This window comes from Myotis myotis, unplaced genomic scaffold (genome assembly GCF_014108235.1).
Source record: "Myotis myotis isolate mMyoMyo1 unplaced genomic scaffold, mMyoMyo1.p scaffold_m19_p_18, whole genome shotgun sequence".
Classification (NCBI taxonomy): Eukaryota; Metazoa; Chordata; class Mammalia; order Chiroptera; family Vespertilionidae; genus Myotis; species Myotis myotis.
Window position 1 is genome coordinate 6,240,143 of NW_023416322.1, and position 25,112 is coordinate 6,265,254.

The following is a 25,112-nucleotide window of genomic DNA, read 5'->3' on the forward strand; positions in this document are numbered from 1 at the left end:
GTTCATTTTTACATTTCAGGGCACCCGATGGCAACCCCGTATTTTTCATAATTCCAGCAGTGGAAAAATGAGAATAGTCTCCGTACAGTAATGATTCCTTCTTATTGGACGTGTTCAGAAATTCACTGAGGGTGACGGTAACGGCCATTGCAGAGGAAATTCGTCCTCCAGAGCGGAAGTAGATTTGCCATCTCTCAACCCCTTGGGCATAAGAGGAAGGAGGCCAAGCGTGGGGGTCGATTGGCAGGTGATGCAATAAATCCCACCCACCGCCAGGGGGCAGCAGAGTCCGGCCCCGGGTGGCTTCATCCCCAGAAAATAATTCTTAATTCCTTCCAGGGTTTTCTTCTTGGCTGTTCACGTGGCTTCCAATCTCCTGCCGTAATCCCGCCCATTATTGACTATCCCACCAATCAACAAGGGGCCGGGGTCGGGTCCCGCTGGGGCCGGGGCCGGATAGGTGCTCCCCCAGGTCATTCAGACCGAGGCACCGCCCCCGTGCGACCGGGCCAGTCCCGGCTGCAGAGGGGATGTCGTCGGGGCGTGCCCCCGGGACTGCGGGGTCCTCGGAGGCGCCGGCGCCGGGTAGGTGGGGGTGACCCGGCCTGGGCGGGCGAACGGAGCAGTGGGCGGAGGTACAGGCCGCCCCTCCCGCTAACCCGCGGTCCTGGGCCCTCCCTCAGTCGTGGGCGTGCAGCCCCCCAACTTCTCGTGGGTGATTCCGGGCCGGCTGGCGGGGCTGGCGCTGCCCCGGCTCCCCGCCCACTACCAGTTCCTGCTGGACCAGGGCGTGCGGCACCTGGTGTCCCTGACGGAGCGCGGGCCCCCGCACGGGGACAGCTGCCCCGGCCTCACGCTGCACCGGCTGCGCATCCCGGACTTCTATCCGCCCGCCCCGGAGCAGGTCGACCGCTTCGTGCAGATCGTGGACGAGGCGAACGACCAGGGAGAGGTCAGCGGGCGGTCAAACCGGGGGAAGGGCCCTGGGCGGGGTCAGCGGGGACACTCGGAGCTGGGGGAGCTGGGGGGGCAGGGGGAACTGGGGGAGCAGGGTCGGGGACCCAGGGCCGGGAGGGAGACGGGAAAGACCGGGGCCTGGAGGCTCCGTGTGAAACTGAAACGGGAAACCCAGGGGAGGGCGGGGCGGTGAGCGGGCGGAGGAGGGCCCAGCCCGGTGAACCCGCTGGTGGAGAGGAAAATCCGGTTGCAGTTGAGGGCTGGGAGGAGAAAGGGTTGGACAGAGGAAAATCCGGTTGCAGTTGAGGGCTGGGAGGAGAAAGGGTTGGACAGACACGGGACAGGTGGAGGCCGAAGCCGGAGGCTAATAAACAGTCTTCCACGGCAGGGCTCCCAGGGCTCCGTCCAAATACAATGGAGCCATGTGTGCTGTTCAAGTTTCTAGCAGCCACGTTTTTAAAGGTGAAAAGGGAACAGGGGAAATTCATTTTGATAATATAATTTAGCCCGGTGGGTCAGAAATACTGTTGCAACCTGTAATCCGTATAAAGTACATCCTTAGTGAGGTGTTTCCGTTGTTGTTTGCACTGCATCTTCACAACCTGGTTGCATTTTACATCGCATCTCCATCTGGGCATCTCCATCTGGGCATCTCCATCTGGGCCAGCAGCACGGCAGGTCCTCGTAGCCACCCGTGGCCAGTGCCTTCTACACTGGAGAGGCAGGGAGATGGTGGTGGGGAGGCAGACCAGGAGCCCAGCCCTTCACCCAGCCACTCTGCTGGTGATTGGTGGCCTCCCGGCCACAGGTACCTATCGGGCTGCCGCCCTCCAGACTTCAATGCCACTTCCCGCCCCTGTGAGGTGTGCAGGATCCTGGGCCTGGCCCAGAAGCAGCAGCTGGAGGGCGAGAGAGACAGGCCTAAGTGAGGGCCAGGAGAGTGTGGGGAGGGCGGCACAGGCTCCACCCCACCAAGCTCCCGCTTCACAGGCTGTGGGAGTGCACTGTGCCCTGGGCTTTGGCCGCACGGGCACCATGCTGGCCTGTTACCTGGTGAAGGAGCAGGGCCTGGCTGCTGGAGACGCCATCGCTGAAATCCGGCGGCTTCGACCCGGCTCCATCGAGACATATGAGCAGGAGAAAGCGGTCTTCCAGTTCTACCAGCGAACTAAATAGGGGCCCCAGCGCCCTTCTTCCAGGCCCGCTGCCCGACCAGGGCGTCAGAGGGGCCAGCGCTGTGGGAGTGGACTGAAGCCTCCAGCTCCCAGCCGGCTCATGAGACGGACGTCGCCCTTCCTGCTGGCAGGTTCTGATCGGAGGGATGTCTGGAGCTGCATTGATGTGGGGGTCCCTCTTCTGCTTCCTTGAATAAATAACTTATAAGAACCAGCTCCTGTTGCCCAGCGCTTTACAGTTTACGAAGCACTTCTACATGTCAACTTAGCTTAAGCCTCACCGTAGCCCTAGGATGTCGGAAAGGCACTGTGGAGGAGGTGGCTAAAGCTCAGAGTTTCAAGGTTGCACTTCTAGAAAGTGGGAGGATGGGCCAGGACTACAACACACATCTTCAGCCTCTTAAAGATGCTGAAACTCTATTTATCTATTATCTGATAGGTCTTCTGGAGAGCTGGTCAGTGAGAAGGGCACAAATCCCCTGAAGCCCAGGGTCCCCGATGCTCACAGGCCGGGGGGCCCACGTGGACACAGCCCCTCTGTCTAGGCCCACGTCCCCCATGTGTGCCATTCCCTTGACCCTCTCAGGAGAGAGAAGGCTGGATGTTGTGCTTACCTCCCAAGGGCTGTGGGCCTCTCACCAGCCTCAGGGTGCCCAGCTCACATGCTTCTCATCAAAATTTCCTCCATCCTTACCTGCCCTGCCCCAATAGCATGGCTCGTTCTGTTTCTTAATGCAACCCAGAGTATCTTCCAAAGGTGTGTGTGCGTGCGTGTGTGAGAGAGAGAGAGAGAGAGAGAGAGAGAGAGAGAGAGAGAGAGAGAGAGAGCGCGCGCGCGAGCACATGAAGGCAGGAGGGGTGTGATCGGCCCGCTTCCTGTATTCCTTCCCTCCATTTACCAGGATGTGAAGACAGGTGGGAGGCTTGAAGCTTCACCCTACGTTCATGTCTCTGCTCTGATCCTGACCCGCTGAGGTGGTACAACAGGTCCTCACACTCTCTGTCCTCTGTCCCAACCTGGCTCCATCCTCCCCATGTCTTCTGCTCGCAGGAGAGGGATCTGCCCTGTCCTTCCTCCTGAGGCTCCTTCAAAGGGGACAGAAGAATTTCTAACCCATAAAACCCTCTATGCAGCCTCCATTCCCATAAGGTAAGCAGGTCTCCTCTGCCTCGAGCATTCCTCGGGGAAATAAGCATAATTATGTGCTTAAGGAAATAGCTTTTAAATAAGAGTTGGTTTGGAATGAGAAACTGTCCTTATCCTTCCATCTGCTTTGGGAGGTTAGTCTGAGATTCCCTTTGGGCTCATTCCCACTCCCAGATTTTCTGCCTTTCGCTCACCCCCTCTTCCGTATAAGGCCACCAGTGAGGCATTACAGACCAGCCATGACCCGCCCCCATTCTACCCCTCTGAGAGGACAGGTGTGAGGAACAAGCCCCTCCATAGACAAGGAGCCTTCACATTGCATCAGACCAGGACTTCGCCAGGTCAGCGCTGCTGGTGTTTGCAGCTGGACACTTTGTTGTGGGGTCTCCTGTGCACTCTAGGGGGTTCCAACATCCCTGGCCTCTACCCACCAGATGCCAGTGGAATGCCACCTCCAAAAAAGTGGCAGCAGTATGTCTCCAGACATGGCCAAATGTCCCTGGCGGACAAAGCAGCCGCAGGTGAGAGCCGCTGCATCTGATCAGCAAGACCACACGCAGCCATAGGCTTTTGTTCGCTGTGGGAGCAGAGGTGGGAACGCACTTGGGAATTTCTCCTGTGGATACACATCTTGACAGGGGAGAAGGGGCCAAATTAAACAGCCTCAAACACCATCCCCTTTTTTCAGGCTGGGTTCCCAGCACTGCTTCCTATGTGTAGCAGTGCTGTATTCTCAATGAGTTGTTGGTGGGCATGGCTGCAGTAACACTGACTCCCACCCCCATGTTTTTAAAGTTTTATTCATGCTTATTCTCTGGCATGTGGTCCAAGTTCCCTGCTGAAGGGAGTCTTTTGTGTGTGAGAAACATCCCTGCCCTCGCCAGTTTGGCCTACTGGATAGAGCGTCTCTGCCTGCGGACTGAAGGGTCCCAAGTTCAATTCTGGTCGGGCATATGCCCAGTTGTGGCTCGATCCCCAGCAGGGGGCGTGCAGGAGGCAGCCAATCAATGATTCTCATCATTGATGCTTCTCTCTCTCTCTCCCTCTCCCTTCCTCTCTGAAATCAATAAAAATACATTTAAAAAGACAAAACAGCCTGTCTGTATCTTGTCACTCTCTATAAGAAGAAAGCCAGTTTAGTCTCATGGGATTGTTTTGTGACAAACCAATGTCAGTTACCACTAATGCACTTCACACGTTGTTGTGACTGCATTTGCTTACTGATCCTATCTAATAAAGAGGTGCCGGGGTCCAACCCCAGCAGGTCCAGGGGTCCCCAAAGGTGTGGACGGAGTCGGCGAAGAAGAAATGACACGGAGACAGCATTCAGTTGATCAGCAGCCTAGCCAGGATCTCCAGCCAGGATCTCCAGCCAAGTTCTGTTCTGGATCTCCAGAGAGGTTCTGCCTTGGATCTCCAGCCAGGTTCTGTGTCCATGTTCTCTTGCTAGGTTCTCCAGCCAGGTTCAGTTCAGGTTCTCCAGCCAGGTTCAGTCACCAGGTTCTAGTCAGGTTCTCTTGCCCATTTCTGTAGTCAGGTTCAGTCCAGGATCTTTTGCCATGTTCTCTTGCTAGGTTCTGTCTCTAGGTTCTGTGGCCAGTTTCTGTCCAGGATCTTTTGCCATGTTCTCTCCAGCGAAGTTCTTCTGTCTCTAGAGAACGTTCTGTGTAGGGTCTGTGCCTAGGTTCTGTCTCTCTTGGTTCCGTATTCTAAGTTCTGTGTTCTAAGCTCTGTATTCTAAGTTCTGTGTTCTAAGTTCTGTGTTCTAAGTTCTGTGTCTTGCTGTCTTATTACATCTGTATTTATACCAGTTGATTCAATCCTATCAATCTCTATTACAAAGGTTAGGGCGTTTCTTATCTCCATTCCAGGAAGTAAAGATTATGTAGCTTAAGCATGATTGTTCATAGTTAAAGTGATTAATTACCCGCCTGGCACTTAGTTAAGAGGTTTTATTCTCTCCCTAACTTCAGGGGAAAATCCCTACCTGGGGAAACACCCTTTCTTAGAGACCTTGGTTAAAACACATAGTGCCAAAAAGGTGAGCAAACATATTAAGAACAGTATGCCATATATGCCAGGTCCCTTGAAACAGCAAGCATGGACCGGCTCCCGGCAAATTCCCCCTTTTTTATTTTTTAAAAGCCAGGCATTAAAAAAAACAAAACCCCAAATGCTCTCTTGTATCCATTTTAAGAGTAGGATTGGCGCTTTCCGCTATTACCTGAGTCCTGATCTATCACCCCAGGGAGAGCTTGCCAATCCTGCACTTTCCCGGGGTGGAAAGGCTGCAGTGGGGTTAAGGATAAGGCTCCTTGGGCCTACCTCCTCCCATGCCTTTACATTTACCTTTCCTTCCTCAGAAAAGCATGGACATACTTCTTAAATAAAACGTTCTGTCTGACTGGGAGTAACCTTAATTCCTCTGCTAGCAAGCATATGTGTTAAAAGATCAATACAGAGTCTTTTTTCTTTAGACTCAGTATGGCACATCTTCTTAATGTAAAGATCAATACAGAGTCTTCTTTCTTTGGACTCAGTATGGCACATCTTCTCAATCTAAGTTCTGTACTATCCACCTTCTTACCCTACTTATCCTCTGTAGGGGGGTCTGCAGTACCCTGGTGGAGTTCTATCCATCCCGAGTGTGGGGGTTCTCAATGAGGGGGGGGCTTACCTAGGGGAATCCTGTTCCAGGGCTTCCCAAAGGTGTGGACGGAGTCGGCGAAGACTATCCACCCTCTTCCTACGGTGGAGTCCTATCCATCCCGAGAGTGGGGCTTACCTCGGGGTCCCTGTTCGGGCGCCAGATGCCGGGGTCCAACCCCAGCAAGTCCAGGGGTTCCCAAAGGCGTAGACGGAGTCGGCGAAGAAGGAAGGGCACGGAGACAGTGTTCAGTTGATCAGCAGCCTAGCCAGGATCTCCAGCCAGGATCTCCAGCCAAGTTCTGGTCTTCTGTCTCTAGGTTCTGTGTAGGTTCTGTCTTCTTAGTCCTGTGTTCTAAGTTCTGTATTCTAAGTTCTGTGTTCTAAGTTCTGTGTCTTGCTGTCTTATTACATCTGTATTTATACCAGTTGATTCAATCCTATCAATCTCTATTACAAAGGTTAGGGCGTTTCTTATCTCCATTCCAGGAAGTAAAGATTATGTAGCTTAAGCATGATTGTTCATAGTTAAAGTGATTAATTACCCGCCTGGCACTTAGTTAAGAGGTTTTATTCTCTCCCTAACTTCAGGGGAAAATCCCTACCTGGGGAAACACCCTTTCTTAGAGACCTTGGTTAAAACACATAGTGCCAAAAAGGTGAGCAAACATATTAAGAACAGTATGCCATATATGCCAGGTCCCTTGAAACAGCAAGCATGGACCGGCTCCCGGCAAAGAGGGAATATGCTAATTGACTGTCCCACCCTCAACGATGGCAGCACCCACAGCCAATAAGGAGGGAATATGCTAATTGACTGCCCCGTCCTCAAAGATGGCAGCACCCACAGCCAATAAAGAGGGAATATGCTAATTGACTGTCACACCCTCAAAGATGGCGGCGCCCAGTCCCCTCAGCCCCCCAGCTGCCCAGGGCCGGCCTGAGGGACGACCAAATGACTGAACAGCAGGCTGCGTGGGGTGACTAGGCTGGCCGTGGGGCCATGAGGGGCAACCAGGCTGGCAGGAAGGGTAGTTGGGGGTGACAGGCCAGCAGGGGGGGCAGTTGGGGGTGACCAGGCTGGCGGGGGCGCAGTTAGGGGTGACCAGGCCAGCAGGAGAGGACAGTTAGGAGTGACTAGGCCGGCAGGGAGGGGGCAGTTGGGGGCAACCTGGCCAGCAGCAGAGGGCAGTTAGGGGTGACCAGGCTGGCGGGGTGGGACAGTTAGGGGCAATCAGGCTGGCACGCAGAGGCAGTGAGGGGCGATCAGGCTGGTGGCGGGGGAGAGGGGGCAGTTAGGGGTGACCAGGCAGGCAGGTGAGCGATTAGGAGCCAGCTGTCCAGGATTGTGAGGAGGATGTCTGACTGCTGGTCTAGACCGGCAGTCAGACATCCCCTGAGGGAGCCCGGATTGGAGAGATTGCAGGCTGGGCTGAGGGGACCCCCCCCCCCTCCCACCATCCATGAATTTTGTGCACCGGGCCTCTAGTATGATTATAATTGTCATATTTATGAAGCATCACCATAGAGCAGGTGTTTGCATACATTGGGTTATATCATTTTATCCTCTCAACCATTTTGAAAATCAGGCACTTTTTTCTTTTTTATCGATGAGGGCACTGAGGCTTAGAGAGATGGCAGACTTGCCCAGTGCCTCGCACTTGTGCGAAGGAGCTGGCAGCAAACCCAAGTGGTAGCTCCACACTCTGCTCCTTCGATCAGACACCTGCCTGCCAAGACCTGCCCCTGGTCCCAGTTACACGGGGAAGTCCCCCTTCATGCTCAAAGTTTAGCTTCATCAAGCTGACTCTCAGGCCACTTCTGTTACGGCCACTATTGTCTGACTCAGAGCAAGTGGCTATCCTTACCTGGCAGGACAGGCTTAAGCACATGTGCTGTCCTTGAGCCCTCAAAATATCATTTTATGTCTCATGGTTTATTAAAAACTCTAAATCCGTCTGGTTTTGTTGTTGCCCTTAATGCATGGCAGGCACTATCCCCAGTACTTTATAGACATCATCTCTTTTAGTCTTCAAAAGAAGCCTAAGAATAGATCTTCCTGTAATGACCAGATGAGCGAGCTGGGGCCCAGAGAGTTTAAGAAACACGCCCAGAGTCACATAGCTAGAACAGGATTCAAACTTGAGTTTGTCTGACTATAAACTGCCTTCCCTCTTAGGAGCAGAGAGAAAAGACTTTGTTGTAATTGGAAAATATATAACAGCATCTTGTGTTCCCTGGAATCACAGCTCTGGGCTTGCAAGCTGTCAGGAGAGCCCCGTGATTGCCTGGCTCCCCTCCATCACCCCCACTCTCCCCCCAGCCCCTCAACAGGGACGCTCGACTTGCAGTATTGGGCTGCGGCGGCCATCAACCCGAACAGGCCTCTGCCTCCAGCCTCCTGCACCATCTAAAACATAGTCCCCTGTTGATTTTAAAATGAGTTACATAAGCACTCCTTCCATTACTTTAAAATTTTCTCTGGCTATTACGGATCCAAGGCATACTCCTGAGAAGGCCGCGTGTTTGTCCAAGCAAGCGGAAATCTGAGAGACGCTTTGGTGCACGTCCATGCCTGCAGTTGATGACTTATTTTCAACGTTGATAACTCCGTCCTTTCTGGCAATAAATTGCTTCAACCGCTCTCTCGCCCTGCTTTTTCCTTTACTCATTCTGTTGCCATGGACATTTGATAATGAAAGAAATTGCTGAGGACACCCCTGAGTTTTCACTATGTCTATGGCAAACAGTTCTGGGTTGTTTTCTCCTGGCTTTTATAGTAAACACAACGCTGTTTCTTCACCAGCATATATGGAGTAGCAGCTCTGTTCCATACCCAAGGTGGGCCATACCCAGGTGGCCCTGCTCACCTGCGTGGGTTTTATGTGTCCTTGGGCTCCTCCGAACACACCCCAAGAAAATGTACTGATCTGCATGTTTTCTGTAGGCGCCCTTTGTGAGATCTAGTTGGGGCTGGGTGCAGCCTAGGGCCATGAAATAGAATTAATAAAGTAACCACACTGGGAACAAGCCCACAGGCAGAACTAAGCCATTCTTGACTATCGCTTATAAGGCCCCGAGGAGCCCTTTCCCTTCCTCCAGCTCCTCCCTCGCCTCATGCTCTCCCCACCCCCATCGCCTTCGTTCTCTCTGCTCTACCTGTGTTGAGGTCTCCAAGACCACCCTCGGGTTTGATGATTTGCTAGAAAAACCCACAGAAAAGCTGTTCTACTCTCACTGATGGCTTATTGCAGTGAAAGGATGCACGTTAGAATCAGCAAAGGAGAAAGGCTCACGGGGCAGAGAGTGTCCGGGAGGAGCGGGCAGAGCGTCCAGGGGAGCTGACGGACAGCGCTTCGTTCTCCCAGCAGCAGGGTGTGACCGCGCTTAAAAAACATGGCCAACCAGGGAAGCTCCCCCAGGCCTTGGTGTCCAGGGCTTCTGCTGGGGCCACATAGGATGCAGCACCTGCACGGCTGACCTTAGCTAGTCAGTCTCCATGGAGGTCAGACTGAGAGAGCAGGGCCCCAGCTACCTGTGCACACCAAGTAGGCATTCACCACACCACGCTGTTAGCACAGACGACTGGCCTGGCCCACGCTCTCAGTACAAAGACCCTCCCATCATCAGGCAGGGTATTCTGAGAGCTCAGGAGCTGGTCAGGAGACAGCCCCAAAGGCCTTCGGAACATGGCAGGCCTGGGCAGCCTTTCCAGCACACGGCCAAATGCTCATGCTTTCCCCACTTAGGAGCCCAGCACACGCGATCTCAACTCATTGCCTAGCTCCCAACTCCTACCCCCCAGAGGTGTCAGTTTAACATTATTTCCTGGGAGAAAGGTCTCCCACCACCTCACACACACATATTCCCAAAGCATTTGTCATTCTACTATCTGGTTCTTTGCTCATCTATAATGACCCGTTTAGTTGCTTCATGTCTCTCTTTCCTCCTAGAGTCTTAAGGACCGGGCCCATGCAGGTGGCACCCCGTACAATGTCTGGCACATGGGTGCTCCATAAATATTTGGCAACTGACATGTGACATGCTGTCACCTGGCTGGGTGTCTGCACATCGATGCAGAAATGGGAAGAAAAGAATAAATGTAGTGGGGGAGACATGACACCATGCACCCCTCGAAGTGTGCATGCAAAGATGGGTACATACAGTTAGAAAAGATGCAATACATAAATACTCAGGCAATGCCGGGGTGATTCAAGAGAAATGAGGAGTGTGTCTGGTACAATTCCAAAAGTTGAACTCTCGATGGGATGTGGAGGGTGTGCTCAGATAGCCTAAAGCAGTGGTTCTCAGCCTTCTGGCCCTTTAAATACAGCTCCTCATGTTGTGACCCAACCATAACATTATTTTCGTTGCTACTTCATAACTGTAATGTTGCTACTGTTATGAATCGTAATGTAAATATCTGATATGCAGGATGGTCTTAGGCGACCCCTGTGAAAGGGTCATTCGACCGCCAAAGGGGTCGCGACCCACAGGTTGAGAACCCCTGGTAAGGGATAACAAAATGTTGGATGTGATTAAAATTACTAATATTATGTACTAGGTGCGGAGTCCACAGAGAGGGGCTTGGAAAGAGAGGTGGGCAAGATGAATGGGGGGCAGTGCGGGGAAGAGGAAGATATAAAGAACGTGCGTGCGTGCAGGATGATGGGGCAAATATGTCATCCGGTGGGAACAGAAAACACAGTGAGATAAGCTGGTGAAAGGGCAGCAGAGATTCAGACTAGGTTAGGATCGTATCCGATCAACAGGGTGGCGTTCACAGGCTCTGCGCAGAGGGCATGCCATGAGGCACCATTTTGGTTTGCTTCATTTTGTTTTGTTTGCCTGTTTTTCTTAACTTGCCCTCTGGCAGAATGGCCCCGTGACCTAGCAGCAGTCTGGCACTTCATGGTGTAATGCTGCCTAAAAGACCAGGTCTCATCGCTGCTGGTTGGGGAGACCTTCCAGAAGATGAAAGCTAAGAGACCCTGCTCTCCCTGCTTGCTGGAAGTCAGTGGCTTTAATGCCTTGCAGATGACAGTAAAGGGGTCAAGTTGGACTGCTTGCCCTCTGGACTTGCAGGTTATGACTTTTTCATGCTTTTGACGTGGGAAAGGGTCTCAGGTGAGTGCCACCCGCATGCGCTGGAACTGTGTCCTCCAGCCGGCGCTCCTCCTGCATCCCCGCTGCTCCGGGTGAATCACATTTGGAATCCTGGGCTGTTGCCATAGCCCAGTTGACCTGGTTCATAAGTCTGCAGGGGCGGCGACCCCTGGTGCTGGGTTCAGTCCAGAATCTTGGTATTTCTCCCTATTTTCCCCAAACCGAGGGGTGCCCTGTGGTTGCAAACCTTCTACTTCAGTTGCACTCCCATTCCCCACGCCTCTCTCCCATGATGTCTGACCTCTTACCTTTAAACTTGTCTTCTTTTCTCCAAGTAGTCATCGACGTGTCATGTACAGAGGAGCCAAACAGACCAGACCGTATGTTCTGTAAGTGAAGGGCAGGTGGTGTGTGCCAAGGAGGGACAGTACCAGGGACGCCAAAAACAGCTCCCACCATGAGAGCACGCGCGATATTCATCGGAGTTGAGGCAGCTGCAAATGCCAGAGCACCCTGAACCCCAAGGCTCTCCTGACTGGCACTGTCCAACTGGAGACCCCCAACATGCCCACATGGGCACCAGGGAGCCCTCTCCTGCTCCTCACAGGAGCCTTCAGAGCTCAAGGTGAGGCTGGGCAGGGAGGGTGACCCTGCATCTCCACACTTTGCTCCTCAGTCCTGAGGGCACTGGATCTGGCCTGGCACGTGTCCCCAAGACCCTTTAGGAGGGGAAGGAGGCCAGGAATGCGTGGAGAGCTCCAGGCCCGCACAGGAGTCAGGCTGCACCCCGGACAGTTTGAGAGTGACCCTCCACCCACCCCAACCCACTTCTGCTCATCTGATAACCGGAACCCACAAACCACAAAGGAAGTCAATGGGGTGGGGACAAAAAGGAACTAGGGAAATGGGAAGTAAAGCAACAATAAGAATAAGATACGACTGTATATTCATCAGGTTGGACACATGCACAGGGAAGTTGGTGAAAAAACAGGGAGAACTTCCAGGGTAACTGAATGTTTATTTCTTTTCTTTTCTAGAATAAACACCTTTCTTACATGAGCTAGGATAGGAGGGAAGAGGATTTATGTGCCTTTTCAGGACTTGATGCTCTCGGCTAGGGCTCCAGCTCCTTGCCCTCCGGCACACGGCTGTCCGTCTGCCTGGCCACACTGGCCTGGTGCTGGGGTAATGCGCGCAAGCATCGCTGGAACTGCTCCTCTGGGACACTGCTGATCGTGGCGTTGTTTCCTTTCATCATATTTCTTCTGAATTTTCTTGTATTGTTTTGTTTGTTTTTATTGATTTCAGAGAGGAAGGAAGAGAGAGAGAGACATAGAAACATCAATGATGAGAGAGGCTCATGGATCAGCTGCCTCCTGCAGGCCCCACACTGGGGATCAAGCTCCCAACCTGGGCATGTGGCCTTGACTGGAATAAAACCGTGACCTCCTGGTTCATAGGCCGGCACTCCACCTCTGAACCATGCCAGCCAGGCTCTTGGATTATTTTTTGTTTAAAGTCTCTTCCTCCTCAGCAGTCAGCTTGGCCCCCTTCTTGCGGCCCAGGTGCAGTGCCTACTGGACTCCAGCGCTGTCGGTACCGTGTGCTGTCCGTGACCATGAGGCAGTTCTTTGCTAGGGCCTCTGCATGGACCAGTTTGTTGTTGGATGCACTGTAGACAATGTCAATAATCTTTGTTTTGCACGTACAGCACTCCGAGCCCAGAGAAGTTGTCCAGGTCCAGCCTCAAGACTGGGCACTTGCCTCCCCACATGCAGACATGTATGTGGTGCAAGCCCATCTTAGTGTTGGCAGCAGGCATCCGGGCTCATAGTGGTACGGCTGTCACTTGCCCCTGTTTTCATGGCTTGATGTTGGCTGGAAGGAGTGTATGTTTTATTTCTTAAAAAGAAAACATCTGAAGCAAATATATATGTTAAAATGTTACCATTGTGTATTCTGATGTAAGCATACAGATGTTTGTTTTACCAAGCTGGGTCCTTTTTAGTCTTAGTTCAGGATGGGCAAGTTGTTGTCTTGTATTGTTTTCAAATTTTAAAAAGAGTTGGGTGAGAGGTGGGGTAAGACTACATGTCCCAGTGACCCAGGGGAAGGACCCTGCCCTAAACACATCTCTGGGATTCATTCTCAACAATGACTATCTGCCCAGCCAGTGGACCTCAAGCAAGGAGATAGGTGCCCAAGGAGGTGTATACAAAGGGTCCTTGCAGCGGCGTTTTAATGGTCAAAAATCGAAAATGGGACCATTATCTATCACTATGAGGACAAATAAAGTGAGTCTATATGTATCCCATGAAATACTAAGCCACCGTGGAAATGAGTCATAGCCACATGTGTTAGTATGGATTCAACTCACAAACTGTGCTGAGGAGCAGGATGAATTGCAGAATCCTCCCACAATAAAATGCCATTTACATAAGATTTAAATATGTCAACCTCATTCATTTCCAGCCTCTAGGCAAGGATGTCCTATCTGAACCACAATGGAAAAAAATGTGAACATGCTACATAGGATGATACATGCAAGACAGAAAGTAATTATATGTATAAAATCAAAAGTAAGGAAACAGAGATGGGGGTGGAGTTGTGACTCAAAGGAATGCCATGGATTAAATGGCAGGTCCTCCAAGATATAGTCCAAAGACAATCTCCCAGTGCCACTGAGGAAGGAATAAAGGTACTGAATTATGTGGATCTTAGACTAACTCAGAGTTTTAGGATATTCACCCTAAAATCCATTAATTTACAAATAAGAACATGGGAGGGTGAGAGGGCCTCGAGGAAGGCGGATGAGAATACAATTCAGCAGCCACCCCAGTACCAGGGGCCTCAGCTTCCTCTCAGGCTCCTCCTGCACACACTTGTTGAGCACATATGCTGTGCCGGGCACTGAAGGTTCGGCAAAGAACAAAACAAGCATGGCCGCGCCCTCAGGAAGCTTGAAATTCTGTGTGGGAATTAATGCCCGACGGATGTGCGAGGTGTTAGGACAGGATGTGTGTCCCCTGACCAAGCCCAGTGGAAGAGAGTGGCCACATACAACTGAATATAACGCACGTGGACACAGGTGCACACGCATACACGATGCCTGTTATGAAAAGGGGTCTTATTAATGGGAACATTTTGTTGGGATAATTTGCACTTTGGGGCGAGTCAGAATCATGGAAGCAAGATCTCTGATTGGAGAGGGTGCTGCTGACGAACACAGGAAACACCAGAGAGGACCAGGTCGGAGGCGGCAGAGGCTGGGCTCCGTCTTGACACATTAAGTTGAGGGCGCGTCTGAGACATCCACACGAGCTCTCAGGTGAGCAGTTTCCTACCTGAAACACCCGGTATGGTCTGTGCTGGAAAGGCAACTTTGGGGCAAACTTTTTGACTCGAGGGCCACAATGGGTTCTTAAACTGGACCGGAGGGCCGGAACAAAAGCATGGATGGAGTGTTTGTGTGAACTAATATAAATTCAAAGTAAACATCATTACATAAAAGGGTACGGCCTTTTTTTTCAATAGTTTTATTCATTTCAAACAGGCCGGATCCGGTCCGCGGGCCGTAGTTTGCCCACGGCTGGGCTAAACCATGGGCGCAGATGAGATTATTTAGGGAGAGACTGTAGAGTGAGTGAAAAGAGGAAAGGGCCTGGAATCAGGGACTAAAGAACTTCAAAGCCACTAGAGCAGCGGTTCTCAACCTGTGGGTCGTGACCCCTTTGGCGGTCGAATGACCCTTTCACTGGGGTCGCCTAAGACCATCCTGCATATCAGATATTTACATGACGATTCATAACAGTAGCAACATTACAGTTATGAAGTAGCAACAAAAATAATTTTATGGTTGGGTCACAACATGAGGACCTGTATTTAAAGGGCCAGAAGGTTGAGAACCACCGCACTAGAGGAAGGCAGCTGAATGGCAGAGAGCGGGAAGGAGAACCAGGAGAGGTGTCCTAGGGCAGGGGGCTTAAGGAAGTGAGGAGGAATCCGCAGTAACAATGTAGGCATCCATCAAACAGAATGAGGACCAAACCTGTCCATGGGGTAAATATGCTGGAGACGGGCATGAAGGAGGCTAAAGCCAAACTGGAATGGGTTGAGGAACGGGTGAGGGGGGGCAGATGGAGACAGGGAGTCAGGGAATGAACATTGGTGCTTCCAAACCTTTTCACTTGGTGGCTCATGTAGAAAATTATGTTGAAATGGAACATTGTATTAGAGCAAGGCTGCTTCCAGCTTCAAGTGTGGCCCCAACCAGCTGCCCCAAGGGCTAAGATCAGTATCTTATAACACTTGTAACCATTTGAGGCACAACAGTGAGTCTCAGAGCACCAACTGCTGACGGCCACCAGAGGCCGCTCTCAAGTAGCTCGTCTGTGAATGGGGCTCACGGGGGTGGGGGGGTGGGGGTGGGGTGTGGAGTCCAGAGCAGGGTTGCTGGCAGGGTTTGGTTTGGTTTTCAGATGGAGACTAGAGCATCTTTCAGAATCATCAATGAGAAAGACCCAGTTGAAATGGTGTGACTAAATTCAAAGGAGAGAAAGGTTAGGATAGCACTGGTAGTACTATCAGGCTCCTAAGAAGATACAAGGGTAGAATCCAATTTAACAAGATTCTGTGTGTGCAAAAGAAAAAGAAGTGTAATCCTTCCCATGATACTAGAAATCAGATGTCATTATTATGTCACAAATTTAAAACCTTACGCTAGTGAGATTAAGCCACTAACCCCAGCCCTCCAACTAGGAAGCAGTGAACTGGGATTTGAATCCAGATCTTTCTGACTCCAGAACTCCTAACATTATACTTGGGTGTATCTTAGAGCTCAGAATGTGCTAGGCCTGGAGACGCAAAGATTAATTAGACTTGGCCCTTGCCTTTGAGGAGATCACAAGCTAGAAGTAGAAAAAAGCAATAAAACATACAAGTGTGATAAAATATAATAATGGAGGCAAGAAAAATATTTTATGAAAAGACAATATTGAGTGTATGCCCATCTCTTCCTGAGCTCCTAGAGGCAGGGAGGGGTGGGCATCCAGAAAGAGTTTAAAAAACAACAACAACAAAAAAGCTGGCTGGATTGAGGGGTTGGTAGGGAAATGGAAAATGACATTTCAGTGCATATGAAGAGCACCTCCTTAGGGCAACTGCCGTCCATGAGCCACAAGGGGTCGCACCAGCTCTTTCAAGCGCCCTCCAGTTGTTTTCTAGAAACGAGAGGGAAAGAGGAGGTGAACAGACACCCCCCAGCATTTCCTGCGCCCGCAGGCAAGGCCCGCAACTTCATTCCCAGTCTGGCTCCAGGCCCTCTGGCTCCTGGTCTTTTCAGCTTCTGTCCTAAGTTCTAAGTTTTTGATCTGTTTCCCAGTTTGTTCTTTCCTTTGGACTTAACCCAGAGAAATGGTCTCAGGTCTTTCCTGGAGCCCCCAGTCCCATCTAGGGAGGTGATTCCAATCCCAGCAGGCCTTACGGTTGAGAACCTGTGCACAGATCACTTCCCCTCTCTGGGAGATACTGGGAAAAGCTGAGGTTGGGAGGAAGGCTCTGGTGGCTCAGGGTTTCTGACTCTTCCTCAACCACAGCTACGGTTCATCAAGCACTTTCTACTCGCCCAGCATTGTCAAAGCCTGCAATACCCAATAAGGCAGCCACTTGTCACATTAGCTATTTAAAGTAAGTACAATTAACAACAATGAACATTTTAGTTCCTCCATCCCACTAGCTGATTCAAGTGCTTGATAGCTCCATGTGGCTAGTAGCGACTGGACAGCCCAGACAACATTTCATCATCACAGAAAGTTCTATTAACATGTTTTTATCTCATTTACTTTTATAACAACCTTCTGATGCAGGTGTAATCATTAATCCACGTTAGAGATAAGGGCCTCAGGTGCAGAGAGGTTGGGAACTTAGCCAAACTCTCAGCCGATTAGTGTCCAAAGCAGCCGTGGGCAAACTACGGCCCGCGGGCCGGATCCGGCCGTTTGAAATGAATAAAACTATTGAAAAAAAAGACCATACCCTTTTATGTAATGCTGTTTACTTTGAATTTATATTAGTTCACACAAACACTCCATCCATGCTTTTGTTCCGGCCCTCCGGTCCAGTCTAAGAACCCATTGTGGCGCTCGAGTCAAAAAGTTTGCCCTCCCCTGGTCCAGAGTGAGGGCTCAAGCTCAGGTGGATGGCTCTGGAGCCCGCCATTCTGTGTCTACGCCGGGTGTTGCCCCATAACCCCAGCTACTCAGCTCGCTCTTCTTACCTCTCAGTAGTGGGACTGATTCTTCCCATCCCACAGCCATTGTCCCTCACAGCTCATCCCCTGCAGCTGACCTGAATGATGAGGGCACCTGGGCTTCCAGTCCCTTCTGGAAGAACATCCCCTCTATTGCCCTCCCCACTTCCTGTCAGGCCTGTTTTATTTAGAGCATTAGCATTAAGGGGTTTGATCCCTCTCCTAACACATCCCTGTTAGGTTCACGGAAGGAGGTACACACGAGGCCCAAAGGGTAAAGAATTGTAAATTTACTAGGTCATCTGGGAACCAGATGGGCCGAGCCCCAAAATGGCGCCAGCACCCAGGGACAGGGAGTCAGAGATTTTAAAGGATTCTAGATGGGCTTTGTTGGCGGGGAAATTCTCTGGGCAGGTCCGGATCCTGGGTAAGTCTGGAAGGGAAAGTTACTGGGTTTAGGAATGTGGTCTAAGCCCGTGGTTGGCAAACTGCGGCTCGAGAGCCACATACGGCTCTTTGGCCCCTTGAGTATGGCTCTCCCTAAGCCTTAGGAGTACCCTAATTAAGTTAATAACAATGTACCTACCTATATAGTTTAAGTTTAAAAAATTTGACTCTCAAAAAAAATTTCAATCGTTGTACTGTTAATATTTGGCTCTGTTGACTAATGAGTTTGCCGACCACTGGTCTAAGCGAAAGGGAATGCCGTTTGCGAAATGATCTAAAAGTCAGTTTCTCAGGGGAGTGGGGTATCGATTAGATGATTCAATTACTTTATCAGACCTAACATTCCAGCCTTTTTGTTTTATGGAATAGGGACAGAGGTCATTTCTTCCATAGTTATTTCCTGCTGAGAAGGGACATCGAGATCATAAGGGGATGGACTTTGATTGTAGTCGGCTGGAACGCTGTATCGATTTCTCCTGGTTGGAGTGAGGGGTTGCAGCAGCATGATTCCCTGAGAGACTGGTTGGTGAAGGCTTGCAAGCAGTCCTGTTGAGTGATTTTAGGGGGAAAGCTGGTCCTGAGGCCATCACAGTGTCACTTGTCTGGGCCTGGAGCTAAAATACCACTGAGGCCTCGATGTTATCTTTCGGGAGGAAAAAACAGGGGTCTCAGCTGCCTGACTACTGATATGAAAGGGGAGGATAGGTTACCCTGGGGGCGAGGTTCCCAGTTTTGCTGCTTGCTAGTATTATTGCGGCAAAAGCTAGAATGACAAGAATTTTGACAAATGATCTCATGGAAGGAAAGAGACACTAGTTTGGAGAGTTGTAGCCAAACATTATAAAGTTTATATTTTTAGGTCCATTGTAGAGTTTTAAATATATATATATATTAGAGGCCCAGTGCACGAAATTCATGTGTGGGAGGGGGGTTGTCCCTCAGCCAGGCCTGCTCTCTCTCGCAATCCAGGACCCCTTGGGTAGGGTCCCTAGGCCTGGCCGGTGATCAGGGCCTATCAAGGCTTTCCTTCATCCCCCCACGCCCCTGCTGCCGGCAGCTGGCCCCGGCCATGCCACTGCCACTGCCACTGCTTGCCATCTGTGCAGCACTGCTCCCCACTACCCTGCCACCAGTCGCCTCCCTCTGCAGGCAACAGGCATGGGGTGCTATTGCTTGGCTGGCCTGAGCCTCCCTCTGTGGGGTGATCGCTGGCCGGCCCTGCACACCTGCCACAGCATTGCTAGCCAGTGGCCTGGGCCTCCCTCTGTGGGGTGATGGCTGGCCGGCCCTGCACACCTGCCACAGCATTGCTAGCCAGTGGCCTGAGCCTCCCTCTGTGGGGTGATCGCTGGCCGGCCCTGCACACCTGCCACAACATTGCTAGCCAGTGGCCTGGGCCTCCCTCTGTGGGGTGATCGCTGGCCGCCCTGCACACCTGCCACAGCATTGCTAGCCAGTGGCCTGGGCCTCCCTCTGTGGGGTGATGGCTGGCCGGCCCTGCACACCTGCCACAGCATTGCTAGCCAGTGGCCTGGGCCTCCCTCTGTGAGGTGATCGCTGGCCGCCCTGCACACCTGCCACAGCATTGCTAGCCAGTGGCCTGAGCCTCCCTCTGTGGGGTGATGGCTGGCCGGCCCTGCACACCTGCCACAGCATTGCTAGCCAGTGGCCTGGGCCTCCCTCTGCAGGATGATAGATTGTGGGGTGATCGATTGCAGGGCTCTGCAATCGATCGTCGCACAGAGGGTGGCCTGGGCCTGCGCCTTTGTGGCAATCGCAGAGTCCCCCTTCCCCCCCTTGATCGCCCTGCTGGCCGGTGGTCTGGGCCTCCCTCTTAGGGGAGCTCGAACACGGAATCCCCCATCGATCACCCTGCAGAGGGTGGCCTGGGCCTCCCTCTGTGGGATGATCATGGGGCGATGGTGGCCCCCCGACCAATCACATCACACCCACCTTGGCTGGCCTGGCGCCAGTGGGTGTCATAGTGGGGTCATCCGGAAGGTCGTCCGGATGGTTGTTCTGCTGTTTGGTCGTTTTTCATATTATGCTTTTATTATTATAGATGAGTATGTGTATACATATATACATATATATGTGTGTGTATATATACATATATGTGTGTGTATATATATATATATTAACTGTATACACACACACACACACATATAAAACCCCTGTCCCACATGAGTGGGTACAAGAACTAACATTCATGTGTGTTCAACAGCTGCCTATTGAGCACAGACTGTGTTCTCAGCACAGATCCTGGCCAGAGGTCATATCTGGCCATGAGCAAGACAGGCAGAGTCCCTGCTCTCATGGAGCTTACATTCTAGCCTGAACAGACAGGTGATAATAAGTAGGAAATTTAATAAATAATGTAATTTCAAATAGTGATAAGTGCTCTGATGATAATGCAATTAGAGCTGATGATAGCGACTGGGGAGAATTCTTTTGATTGGGGGTCGCAGGAAGACATGTCTATGGAGGTGACATTTGAACTGATGTACAGCAGAGGATCAACCATAAATGTTGAGTGACTAAGTGGCTGGGTGGCTGGGTATCTGGGTGGCTGGGTATCTGGGTGGTTAGGTGACTGGGTGGCTGATGGCTAAATGGCTGAGTAGCTGAGCAGTTAGGTATCTAGTTGCTTAGATGACTGGGTGGCTAAGTGGCTGGATGGTTGGGTATCTGGGTGGTTGGGTGGCTGGTGGTTAGGTGGTTGGATGATTAGGTGCCTAAGGGGCTAGCAAATTGGATGATTAAATGGACATCAGCACCCACTCTAGGGCCTCTTTGTCAGAAAGTTCTTTCTACTATTTAACATAACTTTCTCATTTTGTTCTCTTGAAGTTCCCTATGTTGGGAAAACTGGTTAGTCTTATCTATGCCTCTTCTATCTCCAAGTGTGTTTCTGGGCCACAAAAAATGAATGGATGGGGACAAAACAGGATTCCAGGCAGTGAGTCAACCATAAAAGTTGAGTGACTAAGTGACTGGGTCTCCCAGAAACAGGTTTAGAGCAATATCAGACTAGGCCCCTCCCGCAGGAGTCTTAACTAATGCCTAGGAAGAGGAGAAACCCAGGACTCCACTAGTCTCAGGTTGAGAGTAATTCTAGGGTAACTCAAGTCCCAGCAGAGTGGCTCTGGGACTCCATCCTGTTTCCTCAGCAGTAGCCGTGGCCTCTGTCTCCTTGCAGTGGCCCTGGCCTCTGTCTCCTTGCAGTGGCCTGGCCTCTGTCTCCCTGCAGTGGACTGGCCTCTGTCTCCCTGCAGTGGCCTGGCCTCTGTCTCCCTGCAGTGGCCTGGCCTCTGTCTCCCTGCAGTGGACTGGCCTCTGTCTCCTTGCAGTGGTCTGGCCTCTGTCTCCCTGCAGTGGCCTGGCCTCTGTCTCCCTGCAGTGGACTGGCCTCTGTCTCCCTGCAGTGGCCTGGCCTCTGTCTCCCTGCAGTGGCCTGGCCTCTGTCTCCCTGCAGTGGCCTGGCCTCTGTCTCCCTGCAGTGGCCTGGCCTCTGTCTCCTCCTTGCAGTGGCCTGGAGCTCCTGTGTTCTCCATTCATCAAAGCCAAGGTCTCCCTTCTCTCCTTTTCATGGTCAGAGAAACAGGTGTGTTGTCTGCAGATCAACCTACTTTCTCCCTCAGCTCCCTGCCCTCCTGTCCATCCTGTTCCACTGGCCTCCACAGAGTTTTCTGTCAAGTAAGAAAAGATTCTGACCTATAATCATTTTTGACCTTCAAGGACATGTTCTGTGACGCCAGGGAGGGAGAATGCCAACCAACAATTGGTGCTGCTAGAAAGAGCAGTCATGGACGCCAGGCACCTCAGTCAGTTACCCTTGAGCATCATTTCTTCCAGGGTGAGGGGAGTGGAACCTAAAGATCCAAGGAGATCCAGGCAAAGGCGGGGTAGCTGGGCCTCTCCGAGGAGCTGATATGGTAAGTCTCCCTATCTGAGTCCTCATCAATATGCTCGGACCATCATCCTGGCGCCTGAGGCCATCTGGGACCCATAGTGTCTGGCTTGTCAAAGAAGAACGGCCAGCCTGGGGCTTCCCTGCAGATGATGCAGGGTCCCCAGGGGCTCTTCTCTCATCCCCCTCAGGGTACAAAATGCGTTTTAGGAATGAGGACAGAAATTATAGAGCCCTTCCCATGACTGTAATGGAAATAAAACTTCCTGCAGGGAGTGGAAATAGCAGCGGGGCCTGGGGAAGCCTGACAAGGGAAGCAGGAGGCAGGAGCCCAGGCTGTGGCGCTTGCTACACACACCTCCAGCACCTCCCTGGAGGCGGCAGGAGCTGTCCTGAGGTAGCCAGGGCCGAAGAACCCAACCTCGGGGAGCGAGCATCAGGTTAGGAGGAATGAGGCAGAGCAATAAGTGGAAAGAATCCAGCTTGACCCAAGCTCGGCCTGGTGGTAGAGGGAAGTAGAATATACAGGGAGACAAGGAGATGGGAGGGAAGACGGCCAGACAGAAGCTGCAGAGAATAGGGAAGGGGAGGGGAAGGGAAGGAATAAAGAGAAGAAGAGGAGAGAAGAGGAAAAGGGAGTAAAGGCACTCAAGGTCCCACCCTGTTCTAGCCTGGCATGAAGGACTGAGGGACAGGGACAGCTGTGGAGTGCTGTCTTGGCCTCCATCCTCAATGGGAGGCCCTCGGCTGAGAGACAGTGAGAGAAAGGATTGAAGGGTCCTGCAGCTCCAGGAGGACATTGTTCCGGTGTCACAGTCCAGCTGTCCCTCCATTTTTGGCCAAACCCCGTGTTTAAAGGAGACATCCTGACTGGGATACCAGGGAAGGAAGAACTCAGCCCTGTCCCAGGTGAAGGTCTACACAGATGAAAACCCCTCCATTTCTTTAGGCTAGCCAGCCTCTGACCATGGGACAGCCACAGTGAGGAACAGTGGCCAGTACAGCTGCACTAGGGCGGCGACGCACTTTCTACACGTGGGCAGACACACCTCAGGGACAGCCATGGCTCAAGTTCAAGGGGAGTCACCAGCTGGGGGATTGAAGGAGAGGAAGGTGCTGCTCTGGGATCTGGTCTCAGAGGTCAGCAGCTCTCTGGGCAGCACCCCTCCCTCTGGCTGCCCCTGATGCAGGGCCAATCCACAGGGCCCTAGCTTGTCCAGGATGCTGTCCACATGCCCTGACACCACCCTCACCTCCCCACCCCACACCTAGGACACATCAGGAGCCAGGGGAAAGAGAGGGGTGGGAAGATGCCCTGAACCAGCTCTGCTACTCACCATCCCCCTCTTGAGACCTGGGCCAGACCAGAGGGGACTAGATGTCCTCTAAGGCCCTTGGCTCTGGGGTGCAGGGGCTGGGGCTGTGTGGGAGTTGCCTCAGAGCCCATGGGGAGGTGAGAGGCCAGATCCTGTCTCCTTCAGCCTCCTGGGGCCTCACTGTGCAGGACTTCCCTCCTGAGCCCTGGGCTAACTTCTCCCCAGAACTCTTCCTGCCCCCTGTGCTGAGCATCGTCCCCTCTCCCAAGCCCCATGAGGGAAGCCCCCTGACCCCGAGATGCCAGACAAAACTCCACCCTCAGAGGACGGCCTCATGGCTCCTCTTCTCCTTCTACAAGGAAGGCTGCACCTTGCAGAGCAGGGGCCTCCACTCAGAGCTCTGCATCCCAGCAGCCAGCAGGGAGACTCTGGATTTACTGGTGTGAGGCAGCCCCTGGGGGTGTCATGGTCCAGAAACAGAGCCCCCAGATGGAGATCAGGATGTAGGGTAAGTGGGGGAGGGATGGAGATATTCCTCAGGGGTCTGGGCATTGGGCAGTGGGGCCCCCTGGGAGTGGGGGAGTGTTCTCTAAGGGAGGTGGAGCCAGGAGTCCTGGTGTTCCAGCTGACCTCTCACCTGGGGTGCTGCCCCAGCTCCTATGTCCTGTTCTCTGCTCACCCTGAGTTCCGGGCCCCCTGGTCTTACTGTGGGAGACATGGTGAAGCTCCTCTGTGAAGCTCAGAGGGGCTCCCTTCCTATTCTGTACTCATTCTACCTGGAGGGAGATTTTGGGGAACTGCTCAGCCCCCCACGGCGAAGCTGTCTCTCTTCTCTTCCCAAGGATGTCAGAGCAGGATGCTGGGAACCACACGTGTGAGGCTGAGAGCAGGGTCTCCATGGAGACAAGTCAGCCTGAGACATTCTCCCTGGATGGTACATCTTATCCCTCACCCATCTCTGAGCCCCATGCTGCCAGGACAGACCCCACTACTCCATGTACCTCCCACCAGGTGGGCACAGTGCTGAGCCCATAGCAAGTACTGCACGATTCAGCATGAACCCTGCTTGGAGTATCTATTCATTGAACCGGGGGTGGGGAGGGGCGCGGTACAATGAAGTCCATGGAGAATGGGCAGCACAGAGCGAGGGCCACATAGTCCTCCATAATAATGGCCCTTCCCTGCTGTCCTCCTCTGAGTCATCCCTGATTCCCATCTCCAGGGCGTGTGCAGGCCAGGCCATGTGCTTGCCCCTCATGCCAGCCATCTGCCTCTTTTGTGCCTGTTCGGAGCACATTTCTGAATCTCATCCTCAACATGCATGGTCACGCCTCCTCATCCCCCAGGACCTCATGCCTTGTCCTCTCCGAGCAGCAGTAACTGTCTGGTTCCTCGGCTGTCTGCAAGTTTGCTTGTTGTGATGGTCATTGCTGCTGCACGTCTGGGTTATTTCAGACCCTGGAGAAAAACTGGTCAGTAACTCTTGTGGAACTTCTTAGGTGATGAGTCCCTATGCCAGACACGGGCCAGCCTTCGGAATGCCAGAGTGTGACAGATCCAGTGCTTTCTTCTCCTGGGTATCGGGTGGGAAGAGGGACTCCTTGTCACATGTCATACATAGAGGGACCCTTAGCAGCTTCTGAAACACATACACAATCACCCAGAGACGCACACAGACAGATGACTGCACACTAGGGCATGGACAGAGGCACACAAAGGACAAAACTCAGACAAGGTGACTAAAAAAACGCCAAGGCCTCCAACTCTCTCATTAAACTCAGCAGAACTCTGGTCTTAGCAGAAGAGAAAGAAGAACTGAGAACTCCAGTGTGTGTGCATACTCACACACACGCACCCTTGGGCAGTGCTGTGCCCTAGGTCAGTGTTCAGTGGGTGTTAACTCATCACAAGGAAACACAAACAAGAGAGAACTGACCAATGACCTGGTCCCAATGCTGCTATTTCCTAATTTCTTACTGGACCAGTCTAGGCTACGCAGGTGACAGGGCAGGTTCCCCAAGAGGCCCTATCTCCTATTCTTCATTCTCTAATTCTTCCAATCAGAGTCATTGAAAAAAAACAAATTTTTGTTAAAATTCGAATGTAGAGGATTCTTTAGAGAAAAAGAGGGTAAATGATTAGATAAATGGCACTTTGGGTA

The 25,112-nt window shown here is 52.1% G+C and overlaps 2 protein-coding genes across 2 annotated transcripts; both read left to right on the plus strand.

Moving 5' to 3' along the window:
• Positions 1-450: 450 nt before the first annotated feature.
• On the plus strand, positions 451-2,348 carry DUSP23 (dual specificity phosphatase 23). Its single transcript, XM_036344493.1, has 3 exons — positions 451-585; positions 684-952; positions 1,948-2,348. The coding sequence occupies exons 1-3, from the start codon at positions 531-533 to the stop codon at positions 2,131-2,133; spliced, it is 510 nt and encodes a 169-aa protein (XP_036200386.1). The 5' UTR covers positions 451-530; the 3' UTR covers positions 2,134-2,348.
• A 19,182-nt stretch (positions 2,349-21,530) lies between these two features.
• On the plus strand, positions 21,531-24,431 carry FCRL6 (Fc receptor like 6). The gene is given in 8 exon segments (XM_036343822.1): positions 21,531-21,549; positions 22,452-22,506; positions 22,508-22,711; positions 23,175-23,369; positions 23,371-23,459; positions 23,606-23,732; positions 23,734-23,885; positions 24,298-24,431. Coding segments are annotated over 8 exon segments (975 nt in total).
• Positions 24,432-25,112: the final 681 nt, after the last annotated feature.